Below are 22,223 nucleotides of genomic sequence, written 5' to 3'. Positions count from 1 at the left end.
ATAAGTATCCCATGATCGACCGGGATCACCCGGGGATCTACCAGTCGATCGTGGCCGACCGGTTGAACATGTCTGCCGTATATGAATGAGCTTTTAGCGTATGCATTTTATCTTGAATACCAGAATCTGCCAGGTTGCTGCCATAATCCGAAGGCCTTTCATACGAGACCATGTGCAGAAAAAAAGAGAAAGAAAAGCACACCAGGCAACCAAGGGAGTGTGGATTGTGGCAAGGGGAGAGAGCGTGGAGCAGCAACCCAGCTCCCTTGGCCGCCACAACCGATGGGGAAGCAGAGGTGGGGAAGAGGCAAAAGCAGAAGGGCAGAAGAGAGAGGGGTAGGCAAGGAGAGAAGCAGATGGAATAAAAAGGTTTCCCCTTTTTCCTTGGTTGAAATAAATTAATGAATAAGTAAATTCATTGGGTGTACACCCTTAACAGTGCCATATTGCTCCTGAAGTTCATCCTATATCCACTTGGAGCTGAGCCTTTAGAGTGGTGGCACCTGCCCCTTCGAAATAAACTCCCAGTGGAGATCGGGCAAGAACCTACCAGTACAGTGGTACCTTGGTTCCAGAGGCGTCTTTGCCATAGGGCCTAGTGGCGCGTTGCGCCAGGACGCCAGCCTCTGGGGGGCGCAACCAGCCACTAAGCCCTATGCTGGTCCCGCCGTCGCAGCACTGCGCCTCCTTCTCCTTTTCCCCGCGCCTGCTAGTGGTGAAGCCTCTCCGGAGACCGCGCTCTCCCCTTCCCGGCCCTGTGGCTCTCCGCGCGGCGATGGCTCAGCTGAGGCGGAGCAGCGAGGCCTCCCAAGCACGGCGGGCCTGTTGTGGGACGTGGCGGCGGAGGACGAGGCACCGTGGTCGGGGCCTGGCGGGAAGGCGCACCACGCTCCCCAGGAGGCTTCGGTGCTGCTCTTCCCTGGCCAAGGCAGCCACTGAGGAAAGTGCGTGCGAGGCGTGCGTGTGGGAGCGCCCTAGAGATCCCTGCACCAGGGCGCGAGACAAGCTTACGACGCTACTGCTTGGTTCTCAAGCGCCTTGGTACTCAAACAACTTGGAACCCAAAGACTGCAAACCCGGAAGTAAGTGTTCCAGTTTGCAAACTTTTTTCGGAAGCTGAACATGCTCCATTTTGAGTGTTATGCTTCTGTTTTGAGTGCCACAATTCTGTTACGTTGAGATCTATCTGGTTTTGCTATCTATTTTGTGTTTTGGTGGCTCTTTCTTTTGTTTTTGTGACTGTGTGGAACCCACTTCAGCTACTGATTGATAGATTGTGTGACTGCAGTACATTGTTTATTGGCTTCATTTTATGGATCAATGGTCTCATTAGATAGTATAATTCGTGTTAAATTGCTGTTTTAGGGGTTGTTTTTCAAAGTCTGGAATGGATTAATCCATTTTGCATAATTTTCTATGGGAAAGCGCACCTTGGTTTTGGAACGCTTTGGTTTTGGAATGGACTTCCGAAATGGATTAAGTTTGAGAACCAAGATACCACTGTATTGGCATTTAGGCACCTGCTTAAAAACTTGCCTTTTCACCCATGAATTCCCTAATGGGCAAACCAATTATGTTGCTGTATTAAACTGATCTCCTGATTTTTGATGCATTTCATATTTGGTTTACTGTGAACATTTGGTAAATAAACTTTTAGTGTGGGGCGGAAGGATTTGTCCTATGGCAGGATGAGCACTTTTAATACTGTTTTATTCTTTCGAAGTTGTTTTAAGCTTTTCTAATAGTATGGGGTTTATTTTTCACAATGTTATTTCTTTTTTGAAACATTTATTTATAAAAAAAATTATATACTGCTGTATCATAAAAATATATATCACTGCGGTTTACAAAAATATAAAAACATAAAACCAAACAGTGAAATCATAAAGCAAAATGAAATTTTAAACAAACATAAATAGACCACTGTGTGTGTGGGGGGGGGGGGTGTACTCTTAATTGTCGGCATAGGCATACCGGAATAGAAAATTTTCAGCAGGCTTTCCAAAGTTGGCATAAAATAAATCTAACTAAAAAACGAATAATGGATGTAATTTCATTGTTAGACTACATAGAAATGACAATGCTGACAGTGAAATTAAGAGATTAAACGGTGAACTTTTCATAGAAGAATGGAGGCCTCTCATGGACTATTTTTAAAAATACTATAGTCAAATGAAATTGCAGGCAGGATTCTAGATAAAAGCAGAAGAAGAAAAAATGATAAAATAATTGCAACAGAGAAACTTTTGTAATTGATAAAGATATAATGCAGTAGAAACGGCAGAATTAAGAATGGGAAGTCAATATATGAAACAATGTAACGATTTGATAAGATTGTGGTGCAAATGTTTGAAAAAAATTAATAAAAAGTTATACTGCAAAAAGGGAAAAGAGGATCTACTCACCTGACTTCTTTGCACAAAGATGTCTCTTCCCGCTCGCATGAAATCCGCAGCATCAAAGCACGGCTCGAATTCAGTTGTGACAAATTTGCCCTGTGCAGCCAGCTTGTGCCTGTCTTCCACAGTGCGGATGGGGTAATCCTGGTTTCAGAAAGGCAAAACACACACAGGCCTTCGCTAGGACTGTTCCCACTACTCGGGGCAATCACAGGGCGCCATTTCTAAACCTCTGATCTGCCTAAGCTTTTCTAGGGCAGATAGTTCTAGCAGGGAGGGTTGCCAATGCAGACAAGCTGTGGCCAAACCCTTAGTTCTGGGGTGAGGAACACCGATGGTCCTGCAGATATTATGGTTGGCACTGAGCTCCCATCAGCCCCTGCCAGCATGGTCAATCAATGGTCAAGGATGATGAGAGTTGTAACACCAGGACTGTATCCCTGCTCCTGCCACCATAGTTGCTTGCTCGAAAGCCAAAAGGATAATAATACCTGGTCATAAAGTTCATCAGCCATGGTGGGCTTTGGTGCCGTGGTCCATTTTGATCCGCGGCGGAAGTACTCTTTGATGATGGGCCGATACGCTCTGTATTCAAAGAAACGGGCGCGCCAAGCCATCGGAGCTTCAATGATCTCGTTCCCAATGACCAGCAAAATGTCTCTGGGCATGGCTGCGTACATCCCTAACCAAAAGAACAATGTGTTTGATCTGGGGATCCAGTCAACATCGGCACAAATCCTGCACATTGGATCCCAGTCAAGGTTCGATTTTGCTCGGTGGCAACCCAGTGGAAGAGGGAGTAAAGCTTGCACACATCAAGCAAAAAAAACAAAACCCAACAACCACAGGCTACTGAATGTAACCGAAACAAATCAACTCGATTCGCAACGTCGGTTTGCCAAAATGTGTTATGACCCAACTTTCTTTAGGGGACGTGGCTGCGGTTCTGCTACTCTAACCAGAGTGCCAAGCCTTTATCAAAAAGCAGCAAAACGGTGCACTCAGGTTCAATAATAATAATAATAATAATAATAATAATAATAATAATTTATTATTTATACCCCGCCCATCTGGCTAGGTTTCCGCAGCCACTCTGCACGGCTTCCAACAGAAAAATGAAATAAAATAATCTATTAAACATTAAAAGCCTCCCTAAACAGGGCTGCCTTCAGATGTCTTCTAAAAATCGGGTAGTTGTTTTTCTCTTTGACATCTGATGGGAGGGCATTCCCCAGGGTGGGCGCCACTACCAAGAAGGCCCTCTGCCTGGTTCCCTGCAACTTGGCTTCTCGCAGTGAGGGAACCGCCAGAAGGCCCTCGGCGCTGGATCTCAGTGTCTGGGCAGAATGATGGGGGTGGATATGCTCCTTCAGGCATACTGGACCGAGGCCGTTTAGGGCTTTAAAGGTCAGCACCAACACTTTGAACTGTGCTCGGAAACGTTCAAGCAGTTTTTACGGGACAGGCAAACATTTCAGCGTGTCATCCATTTTAATCCACCATGGCTGCTCTGCTGTGTGCCTAAAGCACATCACAGCTGCATAACAGTGATTTGTATGTAGGCCTGGCAAGATCTAGATTAACAGAAGGGATGTACTGTTTTGAAGCCCCTGTGAAACTATAGATAGCAATGCACTAAGTTGCTTAACGGTACTGTTGTCCTTTATGAATTGTCACGAGGACTTTGAAGTTTTTTAAAAGAGGAAACAATCTTATCGATAACGAATAAGCAATACTTTATAAAATAACGAGACAGAGAGAGACATGGTTCACATCCACAAGGTACCGTATTTTCCCATGTATAAGACGCCCCCTATTTTTTAACCCAAAATTAAGAAATTAAGTTGTTTAGCTTTTTTGAGGGGTGGGGGAGGTCACTTCCGCCAATCGCTCACCCGCCTGCCTGCCACTGCTGGTCGCACACCTCTCCGCAGCTGCCAATTGTCTGCCCGCTCGCTGCCACCAACAGCCCACCTGCCCAATTGCCGCTGCCAATCTCCTGCTTGCTGCTACCATTAATCGTGTGCCCCCCTCTGCATTCACTAGCCATGTATAAGACGACACCCAATTTTTGCCTCTCTTTTTTTGGCAAAAAGCATCATCTTATACACAGGAAAATACGGTACATTTTAAGCACGTTTTTTTACCACTCTTAGCATTCATGGCTTCCTCCAAAAAATCCTGCAGCTTACCCATCACAGAGCTACAACTCTTGGCACCCTTAAACTACAGTTCCCAGGATTCCCATGTGCTTTACATGTACGGCTTGGATGTGAGCATGCTCTAAATTGATTCTGCACATTCCAAGTCACTGACCGGTGGACTCAAAGTCGGGTGTTTTGTATTTGGTCGACCAGTCAAGCGGCTCTGGCCTTCTCACAATCACGCCTTCCATTTTCAGAATATTGCACATCTCTTCAATTTCGGCAACTGCTTTCTTCACGTGATCCTGGGGGAAACTCTGGCCTCCATACTTCTGATAGAACCCCCAGTACTTCTCGTAGGTATTCGCCTGGTAATCCATAAAGAAAAAGCAGAGCAAGCAGACATGAACCAGCAGCATATTAACCTTGCAAAGAATTACTCTGTATTCATCTACTAACAGTTAAACAACAGTATGTCAATCTCATAGGACTTGTATAAGTTTTTAAAACTATTTTTTTATAGTATTACATCTGCTCAACAACCAAAGCTAATTTTTTCCCCTTCCCATTCTTATTTCAAAGCTATTTTTGTCTTTGTATCAGAAAGGCACCTGGCTAATAGGGTTGCGAATAAATATTGCTGCAAACGTTTCTGAGATGGTGGTCTTTCCAACAAGTGGCTCTTGTCTAGGTTTGTTAAATGTTGTGTCCTTTTGAAATGCACTTTTGGGGGTGGGGGTTATTGGGTTGTTATTTTGATTATGTATTTTGTGTTTGTATATTTGGATTTTATTCTGTGAACCGCCCTGAGACCTCCAGGTATAGGGTGGTAAAATAAAATAAAATAATAATAATAATAATGTATTTTAAATTGTCATAACCAAGCCATGTGAGGGTAATAAATTAAAATTATTGCTATTCACATGGCACCTGAATCACACGGCACCACAGCAACTGCAAGCAGGAAGAAATTCCACTGAGATGAGCAAGAGGGATTGCCGGACAGTTTTCCATAGTAGTTAGAGTCCTGGGCTTAGACTAGAAAGACCTGAGTTCAAATCCCCATTCAGCACAAAGTTAACTGGGCAACCTTGTGTCAGCCTTTCCCCCCTCTATTATTTATATACTGCCCATCTGACTGGGTTTGCTTCTTCTAGCAAAATATAAAAACACAAGGAACATTATTACATTGGCAATTTCTACTCCTGTTTCCATCAAAATTGTTCAGCATTCCTAGTTAAGGCTTGTAGGAATTGGGTGCAGTGACTGCCATTAAGTCAGCTGCCTGAGGGAAGGGGGTGCCTGACATGAACATTCTTTTTTGAGCCTGCTTTCTTCCTCCTCCCTCCAGTTCATTTTTCCTCACGTGCCATGTATTTTTAGACGGTAAGTCTCAAGTCAGAAACCACCTTAGTACCGATTTATGTAAGCTGCTCCGACGGTCATTTTTCCTTCAAAGGCAGGGTATAAAATGCCCACGTTTCAGGGACGTGGCAGCGAGAAGTACCAATACAATACATCTGTCCTCTTCCTCTTATGTACACGCAGGAAAAAACAACAACCTATAAGCTAGTAGTGGAATGAGTGTTGCAGCCAGCCCCCTTCGACAAAACGCAAGCAAAGCTTTGCACATATGCATTTCATTATATGTGCATGCCACGTATTAAGGCTTTGAACAAGTCAATGAATAAGTGAATGTGGGTTTTAAAAAATAAATAAATACCCCCACACACACGCACACACACTGGCTGCTAAAAAAAGAGGCCAGCAGAACAGTGAGCTCAGCCAACACTGAACATCTGTGACTGTATTTAAGTTTCAGTAGGGAAATGTTAAGAAGGCCTTTAGACAGCTAGAAGATGAATTGCTGCAGCGGCGGCCAAATGTACAGTACACAGCCCGAGATTTTCTGCCAGCAGGACTCAGTCCTGGAGTCTCAGAAATGGCCTGGAATGAAACCCGTAACATAAGCATGACCTTCAGAGATTGCCAGCTCAGCAATTCGTAACCTACATGTCGAACCACTCGTTGCAGGCTGTGATAAATGCACCTGTTTTGAAATAATAAAAAAGCACCCTTTAAAAAATAAAATACATAAAAGTGGTTTGCTACCTTCTCAACTCTGTTGGGAAACTGTGTCGCAAACTTCCCTTGGTGTCATTCCAGGAGCTTGGAGACTCTTATCAGAAGCCACACAAGTATGAGATTATAGGGGTCTGCTTGGAAACACCATTTTCTGATATTTATGAAGTGCTTTCAATGGACACAGCATTTCTCAGAGTATGGTGATACCACACCCCCTTCAAAAGAAGATCCCTGTATGAGGCTTATGATTTAAATTATGACTTAAAAGGATAGACCATACCTAAGTGGCAGAGTAGGGACCCAGGTGGCGCTGTGGGTTAAACCACAGAGTCTAGGGCTTGCTGATCAGAAGGTCGGCGGTTCGAATCCCTGCAATGGGGTGAGCTCCCGTTGCTCGGTCCCAGCTCCTGCCCACCTAGCAGTTCGAAAGCACATCAAAGTGGAAGTAGATAAATAGGGACCGCTCCGGCGGGAAGGTAAACGGCGTTTCCGTGTGCTGCTCTGGTTCGCCAGAAGCGGCTTTGTCATGCTGGCCACATGACCCGGAAGCTGTCTGCGGACAAACGCCAGCTCCCTCGGCCTATAGAGCGAGATGGGCGCCGCAACCTCAGAGTCGGACACGACTGGACCTGATGGTCAGGGGCCCCTTTACCTTACGTGGCAGAGTATGGTATACCAGGCATGTCCAACAGGTAGATCACTGGACATCTGCGGTAGATCACTGGCAGATCATTGGCTCCCCCCCCCCAAAGAAGCTGAACAACTGTGGCTCCCCTAAAAAAAGCTCAACATTTTACCTCTTCTCTGAAAAAACTCAACCACTTTGACCTGAACCCCCAAAGGGGGTTTTAACTCTGTGAGTAGATTGCAGTCTCTTGGGAGTTGGCCACCCCTGGATACTGTGTAAAGGTAAAGGTAAAGGACCCCTGGATGGTTAAGTCCAGTCAAAGGCGACTCTAGGTTTGCAGCACTCATCTCCTCTTTCAGGCCGAGGGAGCTGGCGTTTGTCCACAGACAGCTTTCTGGGTCATGTGGCCAGCATGACTAAACCACTTCTGGCACAACGGGACACCGTGACAGAAACCAGAATGCACAGAAACACCATTTACCTTCCCTCCACAGTGCTTCCTATTTATCTACTTGCATTGGTGTGCTTTCGAACTGCTAGGCTGGCAGGAGCTGGGACAGAGCAATGGGAGCTCGCTCTGTCGTGGCGATTCGAACCACTGACCTTCTGATCAGCAAGCCCAAGAGGCTCAGTGGTTTAGACCACAGTGCACGCACGCACGCACACACACACACACACCTTTTTATATACGTGCCATATATAAATGAACTATTACTACTACAAATACTGCTTGCCATAACATTATGTGAAACATTTTGAATGTCCTCAAGTTCCTATAGAAATGCTATGATTCTGATTATTATTACTTATGCTACTGTCAAATGCATGCTCTGCTTGTTTTCATCATGTTCACAACAGATTTAAACCCTCACTCAGCTGCATGCAATTAAAACGCATATTAGTTTCTCTGTCATGGACATTTGTTCATATTTGACAAGCAATGCTAAGAACTGATCTTCCATTATCAGCCCATCAAATCAGCCTTGCTAAAGAGAGTATTTTCCTCTGCTAAAACACATACAGACATGCTAATCCCACCCACACAGAAGACTTTCCTTCTACCAAGTTTACTAAAAGAGGTGCATGCTAATAAACGAAGGACTGAAGCATATGCCATGACTAAAACTTCACCCTGAACAGGAAATGCTGCTGCATTTCTTGGTTCCATGGATCCAATTCAAATATTTGGGGGCATCTGTTTCCATTTTAAATTGTGCAACCCTGGGGTTGCCATCCCCTTCATGGATCACTGCCTTGTTGTGGCAAAGGGGCTTGAATAACTCCAAGAAGCTATATGAGAGCTATGCCGTGCAGGGTCACCCAAGACGGACAGGTCATAGCCGAGAGCTTAGACGAAATGTGATCCACCTGGAGAAGGAACTGGCAATCCACTCCAGTATTTTGCCAAGAAAACTTCAAGGAGAAGCTTTGAGAAGAAAGTGAGCGTTTCCAAGGCATGCTCTGGTTCATAGGGTCAAAGACGACTAAACAACCAAGGGTTGCCATAGGTCTGGGAAAACCTGGATGTGTCCGCCTTTTGTGGGCCAACATGCCCATCCGGGCAGATTTTTACATTTTAAAGGAAATGTCTGGGTTGGGGAGGGCATGCATATGTTTGGGAGGGCCCTGTACCCCGGAAGCAGAAGTGCCGCAGTGGAGCGAGGCCGTCGCAGCAAAGATCAGGTTGCGGCAAGGATTGGGCTCGGGCTGCTCTGCACGCCGCAGGCACTGCCAACCCAAGCTGGGAAAGAGGCACGGGGACGTGGCAGCAGCGGCCCTGCGCCCGTGCACCTCTTTCCCCATCCCAGGCTGGCAGCGTCTCAGGCTGTCCTCTTTTTGCTCTTCAGGATATGGCAACCCTATGCAACCCCTCCGAAAATTAACCTGTGACGCAGCTACATCTCTTAGACGTTCCTTGCTTCACTTGCTAAACCGCATCGCTTCCATGTGCCGAAACAACTGTCAAGCCACTCTTATCAGTGTATATACTTCTCTACCTGCGATAGCGTCCTTTACAGCCGGATTTATCTGGCAGCATGCAAATGTCAAACAAGATCTGGAAAACTGATGCTGGGCTGACAGCGCAACAGAATGAACGTTGACTCTAAAGTAATTTCTCATTGTGCTCAGTAATCCTTCCTCCTTAGCAAGCGTGTTTAGGGTTGGCTCTCTAAATAAACTGTGAAAGTAAGTGCAGAAGCATGATATAATAAAATTAATATGGGCTTGCCAACCAGCAGCCCGAGGGCCAGATCTGATATCCCCAAGGGTGATTTTTTTAAACAAAAATCCTGACAAAGTTTTCACTGCACGTCCCCAGTTTGACTCAAAGGCAGTTTTCCATGTGTCCTCCGTGTGTCAGCCACAGCTAATGGAAATTGCACCCTGGAATATCTGAAGGAAACCAGGTTGACGAAGGCTGCTCTGACTACTACAGACACTGAGCACCTAGGAGAGATTTTGTGGGGTGGAATAAAGTTTCAGCCCCACACTTTCCAACTGCTGCATAGAGTAGGTCAGTGTTTCTCAACCTTTTTTGGGCCACGGCACACTTGTTCCGTGAAAAAAATCACTAGGCACACCACCATTAAAAAAGTTAAAAAATTTAACTCTGTGCCGCCCTATATTATAATTATGACTGTAAGAAACACTTGCCAAATGTTGCTTTCCGGCGGGTCAGTGCTGTGTATTGGCGTCCGCCAGGCTCGTTTGCACTGAGCTTTGGGAAAGAGGAAGAGAAATATTGCTTTCCGGCGGGTCAGCGCTGCTTATTGGCGGCCACCAGGCACGTGACAATGCAAATCGCCCTTCTCGTCTCCGCACGTCGCGGCACACCAGCCAGCGTCTCGCGGCATACTAGTGTGCCGCGGAACAGCGGTTGAGAAACGCTGGAGTAGGTAGCCCACCCCACCCCCCAGCTCCACTACAAGAATACAGAATTTGCCCACCCCTTACTTATGGGGTTATCCAGAGGTTTAGGGTATGTTGTCAACAATATGCTGATGACACAAATCTCTATTTCTCCTCTACATCTGCTGGTGTGGCAGTGGAGGTGCTGGACGGGTGTCTTGCCTCGGAAATGGAAATGAGAGCAAGCAAACTGAAGCTCAATCCAGATAAGACGGAAGCCCTGCTAGTGGCAGTTCCCCAGACTGGATGGCTGGGAGACTGCCAGCTCTTGATGGTGTTACACTCCCTGTGAAGGAGCAGGTATGTAGCTTGAAGTTGAGGGTACTTCTGGATCCTTTGCTGTCGCTTGAGGCTCAGGTGGCCTCAGGGGCGCTGGGTGCCTTCTGTTAGCTTTGGCTGGTGGCCCAGCTGCACTCCTCTCTGCAAAGGGATAGCCTAACTGCTGTTGTTTATGTTCTGGTAACCTCTAGGTTAAGGGACGCGGGTGGCGCTGTGGTCTAAACCACAGAGCCTAGGGCTTGCCGATCAGGTCGGTGGTTCGAATCCCTGTGACGGGGTGAGCTCCCGTTGCTTGGTCCCAGCTCCTGCCAACCTAGCAGTTCGAAAGCACGTCAAAATGCAAGTAGATAAATAGGTACCACTCCGGCGGGAAGCTAAACGGCGTTTCCATGTGCTGCTCTGGTTTCCAAGAAGCGGCTTTGTCATGCTGGCCACATGACCTGGAAGCTATACGCCGGCTCCCTCGGCCAATAATGCGAGATGAGCGCGCAACCCAAGAGTTGGTCACGACTGGACCTAATGGTCAGGGGTCCCTTTACCTTTAACCTCTAGGTTAAGGGACGCAGGTGGTGCTGTGGTCTAAACCACAGAGTCTAGGGCTTGCCAATCACAAGGTCGGCGGTTCAAATCCCTGTGATGGGGTGAGCTCCCGTTGCTCGGTCCCTGCTCCTGCCAACCTAGCAGTTTGAAAACATGTCAAGTGCAGGTCGATAAATAGGTACCACTCCGGCGGGAAACTAAACGGCATTTCCATGCGCTGCTCTGGTTCACCAGAAGTGGCTTGGTCATGCTGGCCACATGACCTGGAAGCTGTATGCCGGCTCCCTCGGCCAATAAAGCGAGATGAGCGCCGCAATCCCAGAGTCATCCATGACAGGACCTAATGGTCAGGGGTCCCTTTACCTTTTCAACCTCTAGGTTAGATTACCACAATGTGTTATACATAGGGCTGCCTCTGAAGACTGTTCAGAAACTTCTGCTAGTGCAGAATTTGGCAGCCAAGCTGCTCACCGGCGCAAAATAGTTTGAGCATATTATACAGTACTGACTAAATCAGCTGCCAATTAGTTTCCGGGCCCTATTCAAAGTGCTGGTTTTGACCTGTAAAGCCTTCAACAGCTCAGGACCTCAATTCCTCAAGGACCGCCTCTCTCCGTATGAATCTACTTGGACCCTGCGATCACCCTCTGAGGCTCTTCTTTATGTGCCTCCTTCATCAGAGGTCTGGAGGGTGGCAAGAGGCCTTTTCTGCGTTGGCTCCCCATTTGTGAAATGCTCTCCCCAGGGAGGTTTTCCTGGCACCTTCCGTATACACCCTTAGGAGAACATTCCTCTTCAACCAGGCCTTGGGCTGATTGGCATCCAATGCCCTTTTAAATGTGTTGGGGGGTTGGGGTTATTGGTTTGTTTTTATTCTTATTTTTATTATGTCTTTTGTGCTGTTTATATTGTAATCTTATGTTGTGAACCACCCTGAGATCTACAGATGAAGGGCGCTATACAAATTCAATATATAAACAAACAAACTTAAATAATACGCATAAACAATTCTGAAGCATATTGCAGGGGGTTAGACTTGATGATCCTTGTGGCCCCTTCCAACTCTATGATTCTATGATCTATGAATGATACATAGGCTTCTACCCTAGATGCAGAATATATTGTCTGACTGAGCTTGCAATTCTCTCCTTTTAAGAGCTACGAACTTGGAAGCAAGCCATTTTTTAAATTGCAACAACCTTTATTTACAAGTTGATCAGGGGACAGCAGGCAGGCATCCAGACAGAAAGAATCCGGCAAACGCTATTTTAAAAGTCTTCGGTACTCCATAACAAAACAGACATTGTAGAAGCCTGTTATTGCAAAACCTCTCCAGCGTTTGCAGTGGTGGGAAGCTGCAAAGAGCATATATAAAGTCTTGCGACGTAGACAGCAAATGGTTTACCTTGACCTCCACAGAAAAAGGAGGGACGCAGGCATTTTCGGCTCTCCCCACAATGACTTCCTCAAGCGGGTCCCATTCGTTGTATGAGCAGACGGGGCAATCCTCGGGAACAGCATCAGGGGCCTTGTGAATTTCATCAGCAACAGCACAGGTGGTCTGGGAGGCTGCAGCCGCGTGGGTGCTCTGGAAAGTTCGCTGCACCCATCCTGTGAAGATGCATCCAAGCTTTAAAGAAAAAACAAAAAGTTGGGGGGGGAGGTCACTTCAATAATTTAGACTAGTTTATTGTTTAAATGTCATTCTGCTAAGCGAGGAGCCAAGGGGCTACTCCTCATGATCTCGACATACATCCAAGAGGCTCCATCCTCACAGTAGCTAAGACAGTGATTCTCTTCTAGGGAAGAAGGGTTCTCCATTTCATTTGCCTCGAGTATTTGAATGGGAAGATTCTTTTTTAAAAAAGGAAGTAACTTTTAGCGCCTCGCCCACTTTCAAGCAGATTCATGCATTATCTGTGCAAATGAACTCCTCGTGTGTGAGACTGCTCACACCAGCAATGTGCAGAATCGTGATTTCATCGCAAGTGCTCAAACATTCACCTGATGAATGCACAATGAGTAAAAGGGGGGGGGCACGCCAGGTACACCTGCAAGCCCCACCCTCCAATGTCTTCCAGCTGCTCTTCAGATCTACGATTAGCAAAGAAAGGGAACCCGTTCGAAGGGAGGTTCAGTCACAGACACTTTTTAAAGCCTTCAGCCCTTCATGCTAATTGCACAAAAATCGGAAGACTAATGCTGAGCAGCGCAATTTATTGCCCTGTGCTTGAAGAGAACTCCCGAGCCTCAAAGCACAAAGACCCAGTTCAGAAAACCCAGCTCAGGAAAAAGTAATGAGCTCAAGCATTGCTGCCCTTCTTGTGCTCGGGACTGTCCACATAAAAAGTCCCCAAGAGACCTTTTGTTTTTCTGAAAATGCAATAAGTGAAATCGGGTGCAGGGACAGAAGTGTGCCCAAGTCCTGCCCCCAACACCCCCACACCAGAGGCAGGGGACTTGATATGGGTTTGCTCTGGGGCCCCGCAAAGCCCCCCAGCAGCTCCACAGGAGGGGCTGCGTTGCATGCAAGATCCTGCGCAGCTGCGCAGGGGCTATTTGCAGAGGGAGAGAAAACGCAAAGCGCTCGAGGGAAGGAAGCAACTGTGCCGGCTGCCCTATAACACCAGAAAACATTCGGTGGAGCGGGGCCAGCAGCTGGCACCTCATGAACTGGACAGCAAGCAGTAAGAATTTCAGCACCGGGAGTGAGCAGTCGACAAAAGCTACTACTGTAAACGTATCCAAGCCAGGACATGACACAACACACCTCACTTGGGAGAGGGATCTTTACAAAAGATGCTCTGCTATCGAGCCACGGCTCTCCCCATCCTTCCAACATACGCTCCAACATTTCTCCGATGAAAAAAGGGACGTCCTATTTCATCATCATCATCATCATTATTATTATTATTATTATTATTATTATTATTATTATTATTATTATTTTGGGACCCAGGTGGCGCTGTGGGTTAAACCACAGAGTCTAGGGCTTGCTGATCAGAAGGTCGGCGGTTCGAATCCCTGCAACGGGGTGAGCTCCCGTTGCTCGGTCCCAGCTCCTGCCCACCTAGCAGTTCGAAAGCACATCAAAGTGCAAGTAGATAAATAGGGACCGCTCCGGCGGGAAGGTAAACGGCGTTTCCGTGCACTGCTTTGGTTCGCCAGAAGCAGCTTTGTCATGCTGGCCACATGACCCGGAAGCTGTCTGCGGACAAACGCCGGCTCCCTCGGCCTATAGAGCGAGATGAGCGCCGCAACCCCAGAGTCGGACACGACTGGACCTGATGGTCAGGGGCCCTTTTACCTTTACCTTATTATTATTTTACTCTCTTTACCCCACCCATCTGACTGGGCTGCCCCAGGCACTCTGGGCAGCTTCCAACATATCTAAAAACATAACTAAACATTTTAAAACTTCCCTCTACAGGGCTGCCTTCAGGTGGCTATGGAGTTGGATAACTCATTTCTCTGATAAATTTAGGGATGTCCTAAGGAAAAGTGGGACATTCCAGGATCAAATGAGAAACCGGGACGGCTTCTGGATATCTGGGACTGTCCCTGGAAAAGAGGGGCACCTGAATAATAATAATAATAATAATAATGATAATAATAATAATAATAATAATAATTCATTATTTATTATTTATACCCCACCCATCTGGTTGGGTTTCCCCAGCCACTCTGGAGGGTCTGTTCCAGTTAACATGAGACATGCAGGAAATTGTCTGGCACAATCCCCCCTGACGTTTATGTAGCGATGCTGGTCTGGTCTGGAACTCCCTTCGCTGCATGAGGATTGGAGACATGGTGGTCTTGCACTGGTCTTCATCCAGGCTGCTTCACCTTGTCTCATGTAGGAAGGGGGGAGAAACTCTTGCAGCCCATGGGCCAAGTTCCATTCTGGGCAACCTTCTGGGTGCCACATGTCAGCAGGCAATAGTGATCAGAAAATAACATAAATAATACCTTTCGTACAAGGCTGGTTTCTAGACACATCCCTCTGGTCACAGCTCAAGGACACATTCCAGCCAGGCAAAAATCACTCAAGCAGGGTGCAAAGTTTGAAATTCACCAGGCACATTTTGCACCTGGTTTTTGGCCACTTGCAACCAAGTGAAAATGACCCCCCCCCCAGGTGGGGGGACAGAATGCCGCCTAACGCATGGGTAGGCAAACTAAGGCCCGGGGTACAGATCCGTCCCAATCGCCTTCTAAATCTGGCCCGCGGACAGTGCAGGAATCGGTGTGTTTTTACATGAGTAGAATGTGTCCTTTTATTTAAAATGCATCTCTGGGTTATTTGTGGGGCATAGGAATTTGTTCATATTTTTTTCATAGTCCGGCCCCCCACAAGGTCTGAGGGACAGTTGACCAGCCCCCTGCTGAAAAAGTTTGCTGACCCCTGGCCTAATGTCTCCACCATCTGGAGGTACATGCCTGGGGATCTTTTATTATTATTATCATTGTTGTTGTTGTTATTATTATTGTTATTATTGTTATTATTGTTATTATTGTTATTATTGTTATTATTATTATTATTATTATTATTATTATTATTATTATTATTTTATTTACACCCCGCCCAACTGGCTGGGTTTTCCCAGCCACTCTGGGCAGCTTCCAACCAAAGATTAAAAATACATTAAAACATCAGTCATTAAAAATGTCCCTTGACTGTCTTCACACACTAGCAACACATCCTGCAGAATTTTCTACCCGTTATATTTCACCTGCACAATCAGAATGAATTTCAGGAACCCAAAAGTCACATTGGAAAATACAACTTTCGAGCCGTCTGGCCCCGAAATGGCAATTGGGCATTCCGTTTTGGCAACACTAACCCTGCTTTAAGGAACCATTTGGTGCCTAGCTTATATATCTAAGTTTCTAACACTGCCTGTGGAGAGCGGGGAGGCAGCTGAGAAGGGCCAGATAGGAGGTATGGAGGGCCACATTGCCCCTGCAGGGACCTAAGTTTCCTACCCAGAATGTAGAATATAAGGGAGAGAGGATTGGCTCCAGCTCTCCAGTGCCGTGTGTACACAGTGGAAGGCACTTTTCTGAAGCTGAGGCATCTACCTCCATACAAGACACAACACATAGGGACATACAGTTGGCTTAAACCCCCCCAAAAAACGCCCTGGCATAACTGGGTCAGGCTTGAGGGCAATTTCTCCCTGCTCTGCAAAGCTGAGCATTCATTCCAAGCCACTTAACAGAAGGTGGTTGCAGTTGTTCCACACCAGCTGTTGGGAAAGGCTAGACAGCGAAGCTGCGGATGAGCAAATATGCCCTATCCTGTTGCAGACTGTTAATGATCAACATTCCCCAACCCAATATGGGAGGGGTATGTATGCAAGCCTGCTGGCTCAGCAAAAGAGAGGGAGCGGCGGGAGGGAAATAGCCCTTCCCTACGCAAGGCGTACTGGCAGATGCAAAGGGGACACACACAATTCAAAGGGCTGGCCCTGCACAAGCCTCCCCCCCCCAAGTCAGGTGAGAAGTTGGCTCTAACACAAGGAGACATCAGCAGCATCTACAGCAAGTAGCCTGGGCTTTGGGCTAAAGCAATCCTAAGAGGAAAAGCAGTGCATCTGCTTGGAGATAAATGGGCAGAGTCCTCTCCCTGGGCCAGAGAAAGGATCCTGTAAATAAATATTTTTTAAGAAGTGCACACACCAGATGTGGCCAATATGCTAGCTGTAATTGTACTATAAGGAACATGTGAATCCTGCTAGATCATACCGACATCCTCTCTGATCTTGCATTCTGCAGCCAGCCAGATGTTAGGACGGATGCGGGTACTGCTGTGGTCTAAATCCCTGAACCTCTTGAGCTTGCCGATCGGAAGGTCGGCGGTTCAAATCCCCACGATGGGGTGAGCTCCCGTTGCTCTGTCCCAGCTCCTGCCAACCTAGCAGTTCAAAAGCACTCCGGTGCAAGTAGATGAATAGGTACCACTGCAGTGGGAAAGTAAACTGCATTTCCGTGCGCTCTGGTTTCCGTCACAGTGTTCTGTTGCGCCAGAAGCGGTTTAGTCATGCTGGCCACATGACCCGGAAAGCTGTTTGTGGACAAACACCGGCTCCCTCGGCCTGAAAGTGAGATGAGCGCCGCAACCCCATAGTCGCCTTTGACTGGGCTTTTTAGGAGGGGCTGCAGCCCAGTTCAAGTAGCATCTCCCTTGCATGCAGAAGATTCCAGGTTCATTCCCCAGCATCTCCAGGTAGGGCTGGGAGAGAAGCCAGCTTGGAATGCTGGAAGGCTGCTGCTAGTCAGTGTAGACAATACTGAGCTAGATGGGTAAGCGGCTCAGTATAAGGCAGCAGGACAGGAGCGCAACCGCGGCCTCCCTTAATGTATGTTCCAGCAAGTGGTATTCAAAGGCGTAGGGTCTCTGCTTACTGCAGGAAATACATAGCCAACTTCACAACTAGAAAACATGGACAGTTTGGCGCAGGAGAAGGAAGAATCTCTTACAGCTGTCAACACAACTGCTGTGTGTCAATCTGAGAAGAATGGCACGCCTTGAACTTTGACATCTCCCTGGTAAGAGGCTAACTTCTTACCTGGCTGAGAAGGAATGCTCTGAGATAGTCCACAATGCTACCGTACACATTCCAGGACTTGAAGTTAAGTCCTGTTGACAAGGCAGTGCCTTCCTTCAGTTAACTTGCTCACAACATATTACAGTGGTACCTTGAGTTCTCGAACTTAATCCGTTCTGGGAGTCCGTTCAACTCCCGAAACTGTTCAAAAACGAAGGTGTGGCTTCCAATTGGCTGCAGGAGCTTCCTGCTTTCAATCGGAAGCCGTGTTGGATGTTCGGCTTCTGAAGACCGTTTGCAAACTGCAACACTTCCGGGTTTGCGGTGTTCGGGAGCCGGTTTGTTCGACAACTAAGCCACTGTACACACAAAAGCACAGAAAGAGACAGTTGAGCCTGTTCACACCACCTACCTACTGGGCATTCTTAGTCAAATCGGATTTACAAAATAACACCCATCATTGCTTTGCTTATTTTAAAAGATCCATACCTGCCTTTCCACTAACTGTGCCCAAAGCAGCGTTACCAAGATGGCCACCTATCATGTATGATCTAGTTGAGATTCCTGCACTGCAGGGGGTTGGACTAGATGACCCTTGGGGTCGCTTCCAGCTCTACAATTCTATGGTTCTAGGTGACAAGACACCTAGGAAGCAGAAGAGGAACACAGGAATCTGTCAGGCCATTGGGTCCACCTCTCTCAGCATTGTCTATGTTGATTGGCAGCAGCCAATCGAGGGTTTCAAACAAGATTCTCTCCCCTGGAGATGCCAGGAATTGAATCTGTGTGCAAAGCAGATTCTGTACCACTGAGTTGCAGGCTGGAGGAAAGGAACCTTTACTGTATATTATATATTCAGGGTGGCTTTCCAACCTTTCCCTCTCCATTTCAGCGCCCTCTGTATCACACCTACTATTTTGCAGCTCCATTTGGTATTTTAATCCTCCCTCCTTCATATTTCAATCAAGACAGACCCCACCACCACCATCACTGCTGAAATAAAGGTTTGCTTTCTAGGGTCCAACCACACATGCACTTAATTAGCAAATTACTGTTTAGCAATGCAGGTTTTGCCACGAGGAAGTGGTATAGAAAGGGGTTGATCAGACACAGATTTAGGGGAGCATGAACAGTTCAATTGCACTGGGCATGGGGACTTGGGTGGGGCGCCACAACTATGATGTAGAATGGGGGGGGCACTGAATTTTGCCGCTGAAGTTTAAGACCCCAAGGTCCACTGCTGGGTTGATAACACCGGGATTATGTTGCTTTGGTTAAGGATATGCAAGATGCTTGTTTGCAGTACAGTCATACCTCGGTTTGAGTACTTTCAGTTTAAGTACTCCGCGGACCCGTCTGGAACGGATTAATCCACTTTCCATTACTTTCAAAGGGAAAGTTCACTTCAGGTTAAGTACAGACTTCCAGAACCAATTGTGTTTGTAAACCGAGGTACCACCGTACAGTAATTGCATGAGAAACCTAGCAATCCAGAGAAAGGTAAGTTTTCTCCCCAATTTATCAGTACACATTTCCTCCTTTCACCTCCTGCATGCATAGTAATGGGAATGCTCTTGTCACAAATTTGTGTATTTGGATACAGCACATGGTCACACATTCATACTGTAATCACAGGTAGGTAGCCGTGTTGGTCTGAGTCGAAACAAAATAAAAAAATTCCTTCAGTAGCACCTTAAAGACCAACTAAGTTTTTATTTTGGTATGAGCTTTCGTGTGCATGCACAGCTCATACCAAAATAAAAACTTAGTTGGTCTTTAAGGTGCTACTGAAGGAATTTTTTTTATACTGTAATCATTCATCCATCCATCCATCCATCCATCCAACCAACCACAAAAAGTATTACTTCCTCAGATTCAGCCAGGAAGCATGTAACTAAGCTTGTATGAGGAGCACTCCCTTCCACCACTTTGACCATTTTTAAAACTTACAGTCCCCAACATTGTGAAATGGTACATATATGCACACAAAAAGTGTGCAAATTTTTTTTGTAAAAGTAGCATACATGATGCTGTTCAGCTAGTACCGAACCCCATGCCCAATCAGCCACTTTAAAACACACCTGCAGCCCCTCTGTCTCCCTCACCTGCCCTGCATATGCCATCTGGACATATACACAACTCCACAGAATATGAAGCTCCAACTCTTGCAATTATGATTATTGCAAGGATTGCAGTGTGAGCAGAGACTAGCTTGGTTTAGGTTAGTGCAATGTGGTCATCAGAAGAGAAGACTCCCTGGAAATGACCCTGATGTTGGGAAAGATGGAGGGCACAAGGAGAAGGGGACGACAGAGGACGAGATGGTTGGACAGTGTTCTCGAAGCTACGAACATGAGTTTGACCAAACTGCGGGAGGCAGTGCAAGACAGGAGTGCCTGGCGTGCTCTGGTCCATGGGGTCACGAAGAGTCGGACACGACTAAACGACTAAACAACAACAACAAATGTGATCATCAACTCAAGAAGAAGAAATTAGGCAATCGCCACAAGCCGTTTTTTCTTTTATGCACACAGAAGCAATTCAGGTTTTTTTAAAAAAATATATTTTATACCCCAGAAAGGGCCAGAGATGAGTAAATTAATAGCTGGAAGCAATTTGGGCAATGGGACAGGGGAGGGGAAGAGTTTCAAGTGAATTTGGATTTGGTTCCCAAACTTGTAAGCAATATTTTAATTTAAACCATCCCCTCCCCCCAAATTATGGAATGTTGGAGAAGTTGAGTTACGGAAATAGTTGTATAAAAATGGAAGCATTTCCCTTTATTTATTTTAAGGTATTTCAACCTGCAAGTTAAATATATGGTCCTAAAAATTCATATTCAGCAAGGGTAGTTCTCCAATGCAAATTTCAAAAGCAAGAATGTGCTTGCGTTGGAAATTCCAAACATTCAATCCTGACTTTTTGCCAGAATCCACTTTTCTCTCAAGACACGCACACTCGTTCCACTCCCTAGAAAGAAGAATCAACAGAAGCTGTTAATCACAGCTGGCCCCATTCCGAAAAGGAGAATTTAAGAGCGTCTCCAAGCCTCAGCGAAGTCACGCTCTTAACCCTGCTCTGATGAGCAAGCAGCGTCCAGCGGCAAACGAAATGCACTCTGCACTTGCACAGATTCACTCCCCCCCCCCAATCATGTCCTTCTTCCTCCCAAATTAAGTTCTGGTTTAAAATACTGTTTAGGGTGCTCCCCTAGCCTAGAAAGTTGTCGAATATTAATTTTTTAAAACCATCACAAAAGAGAGGGAAATCTCTTCATTCCAAATTCTAGCATGTTTTCATGGCGCAAAGTGAGACCGGCTTTTTTTAAAAAAGAAAAAAGAAAATATATATATATTTAAAAATATACTTTTGTTAAAGTTGCGCCCATATAAATAGAGCGCACGGCCTCGATCTTTGGCGGACTGTTCTTTCCACCCCTTGCCCACTGAGCGAGCCATCCGAGCGCCCAGGTCATTCTGGGTCTAAGATCGTGCGCACGGGGGTCTCCGCACCTACCCTGGACCCGATGTAATGCACGGCTTCGGCCCCCCGGCTTCCTCCTCGCAAGCACCGGACGCGCAGCATCCCTCTCTCTCCGCAGCTCTGGCGACAGGAATGATCCCTCTCCCGTCCCCACCGGGGAACACACAGCACGCCTAACCTAAACGAGCAGCAAAAAGCGAGAGGCAGAGGGGCGGCCGCGACCCTTTATAGCAGCTGCCGCCTCGCGATTGGCTGGCCGAAAGCGATGGGGCGGAGGGAGGCGGTGGACGAGAGCCCCAAATTAGCAAGCGGCGTCCGGCCAAGGCGCCTCCGTTGCCTTTTATAGCCTCCAGGGGCGCCTCTCTGGCAGGGATGAATGGGGAAGAGGGCTGGCGAAAGTCGACCATTCAGATCCGCCCCTCACCCTTTCCCAAGAAAGCCACGGGGGGTGGGATGGTGCGGAGGGGGGGGGGAGATCTCTTGTTTTCCGTGGCTGGATCTGTTGCACCATGCATGCAGCAAAAGGAAGTGGTAGAGCCTTCCACTGGCCCCCGCCGTGGACTGCGCCACTTCTGACTCCACGTGGAGGGTGCAATTGTCTGGAATGTTTCACCACTTAAAAACGGGTGAGCGAGCCTGCTGGCCTGTGCCTGGGAATATAAGCCCCTTTAATAGGATGTGTAGCCAGTGCTAGCCCTGCAAAAACTAGACCAGTTGGAGTTAAGAGACATGGCAGCCTTAGCTTCGTTAATTTCAGTGGGTCTGCTGTAAATTGGGTTAAAGGTAAAGGGACCTCTGATCGGTCATGACCGACTCTGGGGTTGCGCGCTCATCTTGCATTATTGGCCAAGGGAGCCGGCGTACAGCTTCCAGGTCATGTGGCCAGCATGACAAAGCCGCTTCTGGCGAACCAGAGCAGCACACGGAAACACCGTTTACCTTCCCGCTGTAGTGGTACCTATTTATCTACTTGCACTTTGACGTGCTTTCGAACTGCTAGGTTGGCAGGAACTGGGACCGAGCAACGGGAGCTCACCCCATCGCGGGGATTCGAACCGCCGACCTTCCGATCGGCAAGCCCTAGGCTCAGTGGTTTAACCCACAGCGCCACCCGCGTCCCGTAAATAGGGTTAGCATTGGATAAAACTTAGCATGGGACTTAGTTCTGAGCAAACATGTATAGGTCACATTCACACAATAAAGT

At 47.0% G+C, this 22,223-nt stretch overlaps 1 protein-coding gene across 1 annotated transcript in view; it reads right to left on the bottom strand.

The window, feature by feature from the left end:
* GATM (glycine amidinotransferase) overlaps positions 1–21,202 on the bottom strand; it is a 34,371-nt gene extending 13,169 nt beyond the window's left edge. Inside the window, exons 1-5 of the mRNA XM_035131905.2 lie at positions 21,053–21,202; positions 12,391–12,615; positions 4,716–4,911; positions 2,891–3,081; positions 2,406–2,543 (exon numbers count right to left, since the gene is read on the bottom strand). Of these exons, the coding sequence (XP_034987796.2) occupies positions 2,406–2,543; positions 2,891–3,081; positions 4,716–4,911; positions 12,391–12,615; positions 21,053–21,121 (819 nt within the window). The 5' untranslated portion in view covers positions 21,122–21,202. The remainder of the gene's footprint in view (positions 1–2,405; positions 2,544–2,890; positions 3,082–4,715; positions 4,912–12,390; positions 12,616–21,052) is intronic.
* Between the last annotated feature and the right edge of the window lie 1,021 nt (positions 21,203–22,223).

The sequence above is a fragment of the Zootoca vivipara genome, chromosome 14, assembly GCF_963506605.1.
Source record: "Zootoca vivipara chromosome 14, rZooViv1.1, whole genome shotgun sequence".
In the NCBI taxonomy this organism is placed as follows: Eukaryota; Metazoa; Chordata; class Lepidosauria; order Squamata; family Lacertidae; genus Zootoca; species Zootoca vivipara.
Note: the sequence above shows the minus strand (reverse complement) of the source record. Positions and strands in the feature narration are given on the sequence as shown.